The 12,631-nt window shown below is 37.0% G+C and overlaps 2 protein-coding genes across 5 annotated transcripts in view; both read right to left on the minus strand.

Annotated features, from left to right (window-relative positions):
* Positions 1-2,749: 2,749 nt before the first annotated feature.
* On the minus strand, positions 2,750-7,702 carry ube2al (ubiquitin conjugating enzyme E2 A, like). Its single transcript, XM_067443413.1, has 6 exons — positions 7,519-7,702; positions 7,010-7,090; positions 5,597-5,622; positions 5,405-5,494; positions 4,437-4,525; positions 2,750-3,857 (listed from the first exon to the last, which is right to left on the minus strand). Exons 1-6 carry the CDS (start codon positions 7,560-7,562, stop codon positions 3,729-3,731), a joined length of 459 nt encoding a protein of 152 aa, XP_067299514.1. The 5' UTR covers positions 7,563-7,702; the 3' UTR covers positions 2,750-3,728.
* Positions 7,703-8,329: 627 nt separating this feature from the next.
* The window catches only part of ankrd10b (ankyrin repeat domain 10b), a 39,489-nt gene continuing 35,187 nt past the window's right edge, over positions 8,330-12,631 (minus strand). Inside the window, exons 5-6 of one of the 4 annotated variants that reach the window (XM_067443414.1) lie at positions 10,938-11,036; positions 8,330-8,923 (exon numbers count right to left, since the gene is read on the minus strand). In XM_067443414.1, the coding sequence (XP_067299515.1) occupies positions 8,625-8,923; positions 10,938-11,036 (398 nt within the window). In that variant the 3' untranslated portion in view covers positions 8,330-8,624. The remainder of the gene's footprint in view (positions 8,924-10,937; positions 11,037-12,631) is intronic. The other 3 variants (XM_067443415.1, XM_067443417.1, XM_067443416.1) reach the window with 3 other exon arrangements.

Consider the following 12,631-nt stretch of genomic DNA (forward strand, 5'->3'; position numbering starts at 1 on the left):
CGACCCAGGCTATTTGAAAGTAAAAACAAAATCCACACTTTAGAGCATCGCTTATCGTGCTCCATGGCTGTAAGCGGGCGCGGCAAGCACTTCCGGAAATCAGGTGGCAACTATGGAAACCAAAACGTGTGTTTGGAACATAGACAGTAAAATACATGGAGAGAGCGTTCCCATAGACTTCAACGGCGGAAAATTAGGTCAATCAAGAGGCACTCACTTCCTGATGGCTGAGCGAACTGCGCAGGCTCAGACTGAGCTTGACGATATAGATGTGACGTAAGCAACCTGTCTGACAGTTGTAGGTCTTCTAGTGAAATCTGAATCACGTTGTTTGAATATTTTCTCCCGTTGCTTTTGGCCCACTATCGGCTTCTCCCCTGACTTTATCGGACTTTGTTTCCACGTCCCCCCGACTGCCTCATAGACAGTAAAAGATTGCTTTCTCAACTGTGCGACAGAGTCGCGTTGGTTATGACGCAATCGTTAGCCTATTTTTACAAAAACAGCTTCTACGGGGCGATAGTGTAACATACAAGGTAATGGAGCCTTTTATGCATTGTCGTGTTTCTTTAGAAATAAACAATGGACAAATGGAGTCTTTAAATGTCTCAGATGTAAAGTTATTCACTGTCAAAGTGATTCAAAAATGAATGGGAGTCAATGGGATGCTAACAGCAGGTGATGGCTTGGTTAGCAATGGCAGCCCCTATGGGTGGAACGCTTTCCGAGCGCTAGATTACCCCCTTGGTTTGGAACCGATGATCGGAATATGACAATTCACCATGACGTCACAACAGTAATAAATGTTCTTCCGGGTGGCAAAAGCCGAAGCGTTCCTATGGCAATGATAGTAAATTGCTTGGGATTCAGACATAGTTAACATGATTATTGAGGGACTGATTAATTCATTCAGGAGATAGCAATACATGAAATGCCTAACCTTGCTCCAGTAGATGTAACGCTAGTCTAATACCATAATTTTTAAATGAGCCTCTGCCTACCATTGAGTAGTTATTTTAGTGACTGTTGCTGTTTGACTTACAACATGTAAGGCTATCGTAGATGGTCTATTTCCCTGTTATCTAACTAAAAAGGCTATGATCGTTTTCTGTTGCTCGGTCGGAGTTTGATCTTTAAAAGAGATCTAAAATTTACTAATATTAGTCTCGAATTTCCCCAGCTGAAGATAATAATGCTCTGCTATGATTTTGTAGATGGACAGTTTTGAGAATACTTCTCTGTAGCGCCACTTTTGACGACGTCCACTCGCTTAAGCCTCCTCACCCACAGGTTTTGCTGGATATATTTACTTTTTTCTGAAGGAAATCGATACAATCCTACATCTTTTGCTGTATATATGACGGCGCAACCCCAAACACAACACGTTTTCATCATAGTTTCAACTTTAATCAACAACAATGTTCTTAACTATGTAACCGTTTACAGTAGCCGTCTGGATCTCTTCAGTTTGTGAGTAGAAGCCGCTCGCGTTCTGCCACCCGGAAGTATCTTGGTGCCGATTGTTTACAAACATTCTGAAATGCCGTATTGAAAACCAATTTTCTAAACGATTCCAATGGCATTGTTATTTTTAAAGTTAGAACCGATTTTCGATGCCCAACTCGCAGCAAGACAGAATACATGTGTGTGAATGAGAGGGAACCAAGTGGAACAGTGAGGTTACAGGGAGAAGAGGTAAAGAAGGTGCAGGATTTTAAGTACTTAGGGTCAACAGTCAAGAGCAATGGGGAGTGTGGAAAAGAGGTGAAGAAACGTGTGCAGGCAGGTTGGAATGGGTGGAGAAAAGTGTCAGGTCTGTTGTGTGATAAAAGAGTACCAGCAAGAATGAAAAGAAAGGTGTACAGGACAGTAGTGAGACCAGCGATGTTGTATGGTTTGGAGACAGTTGCACTGAGGAAAAGACAGGAGGAAGAGCTAGAGGTAGCAGAGCTGAAGATGTTGAGGTTCTCTTTGGGAGTGACGAGGATGGATAGGATCAGGAATGAGTACATCAGAGGGACAGCACATGTGATATGTTTTGGAGACAAAGTTAGAGAGGCCAGGCTGAGATGGTTTGGACATGTTCAGAGGAGGGAGAGGGAATATATTGGTAAAAGGATGCTGAGCTGCCAGGCAGGAGGTCAAGAGGAAGACCAAAGAGGAGGTTTATGGATGTAGTGAAGGAGGACATGAAGGTAGTCGGCCTGAGAGAAGAGGATACAGAGGATGGGACTAGATGGAGGCAGATGATTCGCTATGGCGACCCCTTGAGGGAACAGCCGAAAGAAAAAGAAGATACAGCAGTGGTTCCCAAACCTATCCTGGGGACCCCTCACCACTGCACATTTTGTATGTCTCCCTCATTAGACACACCTAATTAAAGTCTTGCAGTCTCTACTAATGAGCTAATAAGTTGATGTTAGTTGAGGGAGACATGCAAAATGTGCACTGGTGGGAGGTCCCCAGGACAGATTTGGAAACCACTGTTATACAAAAAGATAAAAGTTTATGTTTTAGTAACTAGAAAAGAATGCTATTATGACCATGTTCACACCAAGGACTATAAAATGATAAAGTTGTAGTTCAAAAATCATTCTAAATATAAGAGTAGCACATCCCACACATAAATAGTGATCGTGCTGAAAACTGAAAAAAAAAACTAAATATTGTCTGTTGGTGCAAATACTAATATATTACAGGTCTCTTTCTTGGTGTGAACATGCCTTAAGAAATGAGGTGCAAAGTAGTAGTAGTTTCACCTTTTATTGAAGTAGCCTATTTACAAGTGCTGGAAAAGGAGACTGCCAACCAGTGCAAAATCTGTACACAAAATTCTGATGCATTTTGTATATATACAAGAGATTAGTAGAGGATAGGAGACACTCAGCCATTCATGCATGTAACAGGGCATACATCTGCAAAGATTGAGGGCTTGGAAAAAGACCTGAAGACATTTGACTTGATTGGACTTGTGACTCAAGCCGTTGAAAAGTAAATTACTGCAGTTAATCTCTATAGGATTTTAAAGGATGCTGAGTAATTGCAGCAAATCTCAATACGTTTGACTATTAAATATATTTTATACTCCACACCATTTTATGTCAACATAATTTGATCATTTATATATAAACCCTCACATCTGTCTTTCAGTGCATACTACAGATTCTTACCACTCATGTGGTGGTAACACGCCAACTCTCCTCTAGCAGAGCCAAGAGGAGTGGTGACCAAACCAGCATAACGAATCCAGAAAAATGGAAGCAAAACAAATTAAAAGGACACTTTTAACTGCATTGAGCAAAACCATGATATTAAAACAATGAAGCACCAAGAACATTTTCATCAACACTACTATGACTTAAAGTCTCTTAATGAGTCATGTATCCAGATCAGAACACCTTGATTGGCTCCTCCATAAGGTTTTTTTTAGAGATGCTAATGCATTCTGCAAAAAGGACAATTACTGCACGTTCATGCTGGATGCAAAATTAGTCTAGTCTTATACACCAGGGTTGTTCCCCTTTCAGTGATCTTAACAAAGGCTAAAAATCAGTCCAGGCAAAAATGTGGGATAGAAAATAAAACAACAAGAAAAAAAGAAAATCACAATCTTGCATGAATAAAGTGCATAAAAACTTAAAAATGGAGATTAGAAAAACTATCCTCCAACAACAGAGCCAAACAAAAGGAAAACAAAGTTTCAGTGAGAACATGGTTTGTGAATGTGGTCAACTGTCCCTCCAGCTCTGCTCTACAATCGCCGACACCCGTTTCTCATATTCTCGTTTATTTTCTTGATACAGTTGTGCTGCTTGGCTGTTTGCAGGGCTGTTGGGATTGGGCTCATCTAGAAGCGACTGTAAAGAAAGAGAAATCGAATTTTAGGCCTCAAAGGTATAACCTTTTCACAGACTGTGATGACATTTCCACAGTTGCAAATCTAGTAGAGCATTTCATATTTACAATAACATTTTAAATACACATTTATAATGCTACATATTATATTCTTTGTTAGAGAAAAGAAAACAATTAACACTGTTACAGGGGTGTTTCTAATACTATGACTTAGGGAGTGATGGCCAATTTGTCATCCTTCTCTCTTCTGATCAATGTAATCAATCTCTAGATTTTTTTCCCCTCTTTTGACAAGTTGTGAAAAGTCTAGCACAGAATTTTCTCTTTTCTGTTGCTATATACGCTGCAATCTCCCGTTTACTGCTATATAAGTTTACTTAACTATGACAATTTCCACTTCTGAGAACCCCAGAAATGTGAAAAGGGTCCATTGGGAAGTAAAGTTATAATTACAAGCAAAACTTCACTCTAAACCACAAATTAATACAAGCATTCTAATTAGACAATTATCAGATTTAATAAATGTCCACAGCCTAAATAAAGATTTTTTTATACTATAAAACAGAGTTAGTTAACCCCACCTGGATTGATGTCAAAATAGAAGAAACATCATAAGTTGGACTCCAACGATTCTGAAGAATATCTAGGCAGATACTGCCATCAGCATACACTGAGAAAAAACAAGAGAAAAAGTTACAGTAACATATTCACTACATTCTCCATAAAAATGAATCATTTCTACTCCAATTAATTTTTGGAAATACAAACATTTAAATGGGGGCTGTCATAAACAGATTTATTTGCACATGCAATAAATATGTGGATTAACTTTAATTTGATGAAATCTGTTTATAATATAAGCTATTAGGTTTCAATTATTGGTCCTGTGCTGTCTTTTGACAGTTGATTTAATAATGCAAGGCAAGCATTTAAAATCATTATATGAAAGCATTATATGAAAAAAAAAAAAAAAAGTGGCCTTCGACCACATTTATAAATAATAAATTTAAAAAAAAAAAAAGGTATTATTTTGCCTAGCCCTAAAACACAGATTTGAACGTTGCAGTGCAATGGTCGTACTTTAAAAGAGTAAACAAAAACCCCTAAAGGCTTTGGTTTAAAGCCCATTTCACCCTACAAGCATCAGTGGTGTGTGAGCAGCGCATGTTTTAGCTGCCTATATCAATGAACGAGAGCATCGGTCGACTATCATCCATTAATATGGCCAGCGAAAAAAATACGAGCGGCTCGCGCTCCACTGTGTGAAGTGAAACCGCCATGGTAAGAGACAAAGGGGAATCATTGTCATTTAGAAATAAGATCACGTGGGTGTTTGAATCGAGATTGCAATCTTTTAGCAATTAATCGTGCAGCTCTACCCAACAAATCGTAATTATCACAAGGACGCACCGTTAACAATCTGTCTCTCACAAACTTTGCTACTAAATGAAAAAGGGCAGATTCTGTGAGAAAGTACTTTGGATAGACATTTGTGGTTAGGTTCTTTTACAAGGCTTCTAATTTGAGAAAAACAGGAAGTGTCACTCACCATTTGGATGAAACATCTTTGAAACAAACCGCACAGTTGGGGGCTTGTTTGGATATTCCTCTGTGAACTCAACTGTGAGTTTGAAGGTACCTTATGTGGTAGGGAAGAAACAACATTGCATCAGTAAAAGACAAATGTTACTCATTTTCTTTACACATGCGATTGACCACGTGTCAGAAGACAGACACTTACCATCTTCAAAAGGTGTTCCCTCTGGTCTGCATGTAAAACATGAAACAAGATTTAGGTCAAAGGCAGGAGGAGACTGACATGAAACATTTGTGTCACTACCAGTACAGCATGTTGATATCAAATAACATCATTGCTCTAGTTACTCTTGTCAAGCCTTCAAAGAGTAATATGCAGACAATAAAATATTGTAGAACAATACCACACTCAATTTTAAAAGTTTGGGGTTAGTCAGATTTTCATGCAGTGTTTTTTGAAAAAGTCTCTTTTTTTCTCTTCTTTTTTTTACCAAATTACAAACAAAAAAAATTACAATATTTTAATTACTTTAATACATTTTAAAATATTGTATTCCTCTGATGGCAAAGCTCAATTTACAGCATCATTACTCAGTCACACAATTGTAATATGCTGACATTTCTCATTATTATCAATGTTGAAAACAGTTGTGCTGATTAATATTTTGCAGAATTTTGGGACCCACTTTATATTAGGTGGCTTCAACTACTATGCACTAACATTTACATTAAAAATGTTATACAAGTCACATGTTTTTACATTTTAAAAATGTAAGTACAATGTCCCTAAAAATGAACATTTATAATTACACTGTTGACACTTCTCCTAAACTTACCCATATGATCACACCTGTCCTTTACCCGTATCCCACCGCAATATCAGCAAAAGTGTTTTGCAATACAATATGAGCATAAGTACATTGTACTTATTGTTTGATTTAAGTACATAGTAGTTAAGGCCACCTAATATTAAGTAGGACCGAATTCTGTGATGCATTTGTTTCAGAATTCTTTAGGCCAACTGACACCACGCCAAACAGACACTGCGTCAGGTTTTGGCAAACTGAACTGAATCAGAATTAGAATGTCTGAGAAGTGACGTGCTGTAATCTGGAGACTGTCTGCATTGACCTGCATCTGTCGGTGCAGCGTGACCTGGGCTTTTGATAATTAGGAAGAAAGTTCAATCTTTTTTTTTTAAACAGAAATCCTTTGTCTGTTTGTATTTTGTCTTTACATTCACTTTAATGAGTCTTTTCTGAATAAAAGTAAAAAAAAAAAAAAAAAAAAATTATATATATATATATATATATATATATATATATATATATATATATATATATATATATATATATATATATATATATATATATATATATATATATATATATATATATATATATATATAAATAAATAAATCTTAGACCAGCAAACTTAAAAAAAAGTTTTTCATAATTTTTAAACAACCCATTTCCACAACATTTAATATGAAAAAAAAAAAAAAAATCCAAAATCCCCCCATGTTCCCCATGATCGTGGGAACTAGGAAGCCTGTTACTTAAGCTGGATCTGGTCGGCTCAGCCGCCACTCGATCAGTTTGATTTGCTGTCTCCTTACCCGAATATAACTGCATTCCACACCATGATGTTGTTCTCAGATGGAGCTCCACTAACGCCGGCTGGCGGATCCTCCTGGAGCCTGTGGGACCACCACATAACACTGACTCAAAACTGTATTTCCGTGCGTTAATCACTTGAATTGATTATTTATAATATGTGGCTTCGGACTACTTTATAAACATTACTAGAGATAAAACTAATGGCTAAAAATATAATAAATCACATTCAGACAAGTCAAGCTTGAATAACTTCTCTAACCGGCTTAAACTAGCTAACGTTAGCTAGCTAATATGCTAAGACAAACGTGGAGTTTTTGTAACTCCTCACAGTGTAAACAAGCAATGTGATACTACCGACAGGCACACAGCGACAAATACAACACTAAGTGGCATGTTTTAATCGTTTATTTTACGTTTACTAATCGCCAAACGAACTGAGTGATATGAAGCTAACGTTAGCCAGCTATTCCACCAAAACAAACACATCTATCGCTTTACAGCTACTCACCGCTTAAAATCTCGCATCAATCGCCTTCTAGCTGGAGTAGACATCTTTAACTACACTAAAAGCGTCAGCAATTATTTTTAGAGCCCTAATAACAAACACCAATGTAACTGTATATGTCACAACAACAGTGATGATTAATATTCCTTTCTGAGTACAAGACGTCTTTTCACGAGACACGGTTATACCACCTGTCCAGCACAGGGGGATTATTTGCGTCTGAAAACACAAAATCATAATTTAAATGTATGTTAATCGCATTTCTTAATTGTTAATCGATGTTTTTAGAAACACAATAATTGACATATAACTATTTGTTTGAAATATTTATGGGTTAAGATAAATAATTCTATAATTTGCCTGAAATGTTCTTCTCAGACTACGTTAATGGTACAGATCCCCCTATTATTCTAACAGTTGGTACGGTCGGAGGAGCAGCCTCGATGACGTTTCTGTGGGAGGAATGAGGTCAGTGTCCTCCTAGCGGTTAATGGCGGGAAATGCAATAAACGACATTATTATCGTACTCTGACGTGAAGGATATTTCACAACAGGTAAATGATTACTGTTCATTTGTTTTTTTCTCTTTCGATCATATATTCGATTATAATCAGGAGGGAAGTCATTTTTGGCTTTTATAAAGAGGGCATTTGACTTGAGAGAGCTTGACTTTTGAGAGTTTAGAAGTGTGTGGACTAGGCTATAATATAACAAAATTGAACGTTACATGTAACCAGTGAAAATAAATACCACAAGTACCTATCTAAATACATAGATAGGCACTTGTCTACAAGAGGTGAAAAATGAATCATGATGCGGTACATTCATTAACCATTTTATTCATACAGTACACAGCTAATTGCTATGTACGAAACTGGTGCCAGTAAACAATTACATCTTATATGTAGGCACAATACATTATGTTCTAACAAATAATGCATAAAAAATTAACAGCTTCTGGGACTGAATTAAATTCCCTAAATAATAATGATAAAAAAGGATTGCACTTTTTTATACAAATACAGTGACTCTTTAAAAGTACATCGACTTGTAGCAATTTAGCACATTCTGTATAGATATATAAAGGCATATGAGTCTGATGGGACATCCTAACAACCATGATAGAGGTGCATGGTGTTGAAGGTGATGTGGTCATACTGCTCCTCTACACTGACGGACTTGCGGTGCTCTATCTGACTGCTAACATCCTCCATGTTCTCAGCTGTATCTCCATTATGATGCCCAAAGGGAAGTCCTTTGTCAAAGTAACCAAGATGTAAAGAGACACCCACATTCCCAATATGATCAGCATTCCCAACCTCGGTTGAATTCCCATTTACGTTCTGACATGTCAGGTCACCTCCATTGAGGTGCACGGGATGGCAGTGCCCGCTTAAAGGAAGTCCTGCTGTCAAAGAAGAACAAATTAATTATAGTCTCATTAAAGGGAAACATATGAACTGAATGTTTTTGTTTTGCACAACAATTTCCAACAGGTTTCGTCTTTGAATTGAATTCTGCTTCGTTAATATTCTTTGGAGGTGGACATTTCAGGGGTACTCATGTAGATTGTTCAGTTTAAGGTTTTCAAAATAACAATCAGTTTGGTTTACATAACTTGATTACATCTGAACATTTGAACCTGAGATTAAAGTCCTGTTTCAAATCATAATATTGGTAACCTCTACAAATATCTTGCACGGCGCACTGCCCTACTTTAGCTGCAACATTAAACATTTATCCCAATGCTTATTCAAATCATTTAAATCTTAATCTCATTTATGTTAAGTGTGGAAGCAGCAAAGTAGTTTAGCAGTTGCAAAGGAACGTGCAAATCACTGGATGATAATCTACGAAAAACAGTATCAAATGAACATGCACGTGGCTTCTATTTTGATAACACATTCTTACAAACTATTCACAAGTACAAACTCAAGAGTCAGTGATGATTGTTAAATGACAGAACATTTAATGAGTATATAAAATCACATTTGCATCAATCTTAGGCATCCACACATAAACAATATTTCCCATCTCAATCTCAGTGTTAGATATATCCGGTGTTTAACCAAGCTATTACAGTCTGACATCCCTTTGTCATTCAGTATAGTTTTAGTAGGCAATCATGGGTTAGTCTATGCAGTGCAAAATTTCCACCATTTGTTCTGTGAGAAATATGATTTAATTCTATAAAGTACAATGTAATCAAATAATACATTTTTTTCTTTTAATAGCTACTATCATAGGTAACCAGTTCAGCAAATATTTTCTACGCTATATATGAAATGCTATGCAAAACATTAGCGGGGGGAAAAACACGTTTACCCTCATACAATAACCTGACTGATAAACACTTGACTAACCTGACTTATTTAGACAACCTGACTAAATAAATCCAAGACAGACCCTCTTCAACCGATTTAGCAATAACAGAAACAGAAAGAAAGAGAACAATCTAATATAGTAAAATTGTCTTAAGGTTAAACAAGTGACTGAATAGCACCTAGACTTCCAAACAAGAACATGTGTATGTCAAGCTGCTCAGCGAAGGTCCATGGATGTACTCTATACATTCATGAAAAGATATGCTTTGGCATAAGATAAAAGTTAGATTGAAAATAAAATGCACAAAATAGATTGAAAATAAAATGCACAATATTTAATATTTTTAAACATGCATTCACCTGTAATCAGTTTTTTTTCCCTCCTTCTTGCTACTTTAAAGGAAAATAAAACGGGTCACTCGTATCAAAAGTATTAACCAGCAGCCTGAACCAAAATCCAACAATGTTACAAAACTCCAGGGCAGGAATTTGGCAGGGAAAACACAATTCACAGCAAAAGCTGTGAATCAGTAGCATACTAAGACTGAACAAAATACAACTTTCACATACATTCCAAGTAATGATTTCAGAGCATAAAAACAGCCTTATAACAAAAAGCAACTACTTTTGAGAGAAGGAAACATATCTGAATTGTTGGAACGCATTGAATATAAAATTAAAATGGCATTCAAGGAAGTTATTGTGCAAAACAAAATTAAATTCGCTCCTACTGAGCAAAATAACTTTTCCATTTTAGTTTAAAACAAAGTGCATACCACCAAAGTTAAAAGGACGGGGTGGTGTGAGTAACTTATGATCAAATGTTTTATGCATAAGGATGTGTGCCAAATTAAATAATTTTCCCTCCAAGACACACATTGCCAAAAGAGCTTAAATGAAGCAAAGGCAAATGCCCCTACAAATAGGCATAGGAATTAGTGCAACGGCATGGTATCTGCATGGATGTCACGGTGAAGATCTCCAACTCTTTGTGGACTGGAGAGGATGAGCTCTCCATTTGAACCCCCTTGTCTTGCTGTGGACTCATGTAGCCATTGGACCCCAAAGGCAAGGATCCATTTATCGGTCGGTTCCCACCTGTGGTACTCAGTGGTGGCCCAAACTCCATGTGCATGTTCTCCATCTGGTCATCTCCACTGGATCCGTTTACTCCATTTATTGGCTGATAACCGAGATCTGCAATGACACGTTATGTTGTGATGACAGTCCACTAATTTTGAATGCAGGGTTTAACAAAAAGTGTTATACTACAGGTCCTGTAAACTTTCTCATTTTTTTGTTGCTGATTTTCACCCATGTAACTAAATATTTCAAATAAAATATAATTGTAATAAATAAGCCATGACAACAAAATTGTTGATTTAAGACATTAATAATTATACAGAGAGCAGCCGGTATATTTAGGCTGCTGTCACTTTAAAGTGCCCCTAATCCTATTGTTATTTTAAAGGTTCTTAATTTAGTTTTGGAGGTCTCCTATATGTTTACATGCAAAGGTCAAAAACACTTTCATTTTCTCATAATATACACTGCACATCACATTTTTTTTTTACTGATTCTCAAACGAATCAGTCTCTTTAAAACTCCCTCCTTTCCATGAGCTACTCTGCTCTGATTGGCCAAATAGCCCAGTCTGTTATGATCGGTTTATCACTTGAAATGTTTGTCGGAATCGAAATGCCCATTGCCATAGCTAAAGTTCAGCTCTGACCGGAGGCTTCCTAAAGCTCAGTAATTTTACACACTTTAAAGACCGTAATGATGACGTCTGTTTTACCATATCAATCCGAGCATGAGCCCGATGCAACTGATCTCAATCGGCCGATAATCGCTTTAGGATGATTGATCGGCAGTCTCTAAAAAGGCAGATCTCATAAACTAATCTCATACTGACGAACATAAAGACGCGCGCCTGCTGTGAGAGGGAGGGCATGACATGCAGCGGCACAGTTCTCTTTCTGGCGCAGGTAAAATAATTAAAATGCTGAAGGTGAGGTAAAATTCATATTTCTGTATTAAATAACTTACGAAGTCATTTGAAAACTTTCTGAGAGACGTACAGTCTTGTTCAAAATAATAGCAGTACAATATGACTAACCAGAATAATCAAGGTTTTTAGTATATTTTTTATTGCTACATGGCAAACAAGTTACCAGTAGGTTCAGTAGATTGTCAGAAAACAAACAAGACCCAGCATTCATGATATGCACGCTCTTAAGGCTGTGCAATTGGGCAATTAGTTGAAAGGGGTGTGTTCAAAAAAATAGCAGTGTCTACCTTTGACTGTACAAACTCAAAACTATTTTGTACAAACATTTTTTTTTCCTGGGATTTAGCAATCCTGTGAATCACTAAACTAATATTTAGTTGTATGACCACAGTTTTTTTAAACTGCTTGACATCTGTGTGGCATGGAGTCAACCAACTTGTGGCACCTCTCAGCTGTTATTCCACTCCATGATTCTTCAACAACATTCCACAATTCATTCACATTTCTTGGTTTTTGTTCAGAAACAGCATTTTTGATATCACCCCACAAGTTCTCAATTGGATTAAGGTCTGGAGATTGGGCTGGCCACTCAATAACATTAATTTTGTTGGTTTGGAACCAAGACTTTGCCCGTTTACTAGTGTGTTTTGGGTCATTGTCTTGTTGAAACAACCGTTTCAAGGGCATGTCCTTTTCAGCATAGGGCAACATGACCTCTTCAAGTATTTTAACATATGCAAACTGATATATGATCCCTGGTATGCGATAAATAGGCCCAACA

Source organism: Pseudorasbora parva, chromosome 5 (assembly GCF_024679245.1).
Source record: "Pseudorasbora parva isolate DD20220531a chromosome 5, ASM2467924v1, whole genome shotgun sequence".
NCBI classification, from domain to species: domain Eukaryota; kingdom Metazoa; phylum Chordata; class Actinopteri; order Cypriniformes; family Gobionidae; genus Pseudorasbora; species Pseudorasbora parva.

What these genes read in the sequence shown, in the direction of transcription:
- ube2al (XM_067443413.1), bottom strand. Translation starts at nt 7,562, where the DNA reads ATGTCTACTCCAGCTAGAAGGCGATTGATGCGAGATTTTAAGCG. An exon ending in TTGATGCGAGATTTTAAGCG is followed by an intron (nt 7,091 to 7,518) that starts GTGAGTAGCTGT and finishes GTGGTCCCACAG; the next exon opens with GCTCCAGGAGGATCCGCCAG. An exon ending in CTATTTTGACATCAATCCAG is followed by an intron (nt 3,858 to 4,436) that starts GTGGGGTTAACT and finishes CTTTCTTTACAG; the next exon opens with TCGCTTCTAGATGAGCCCAA.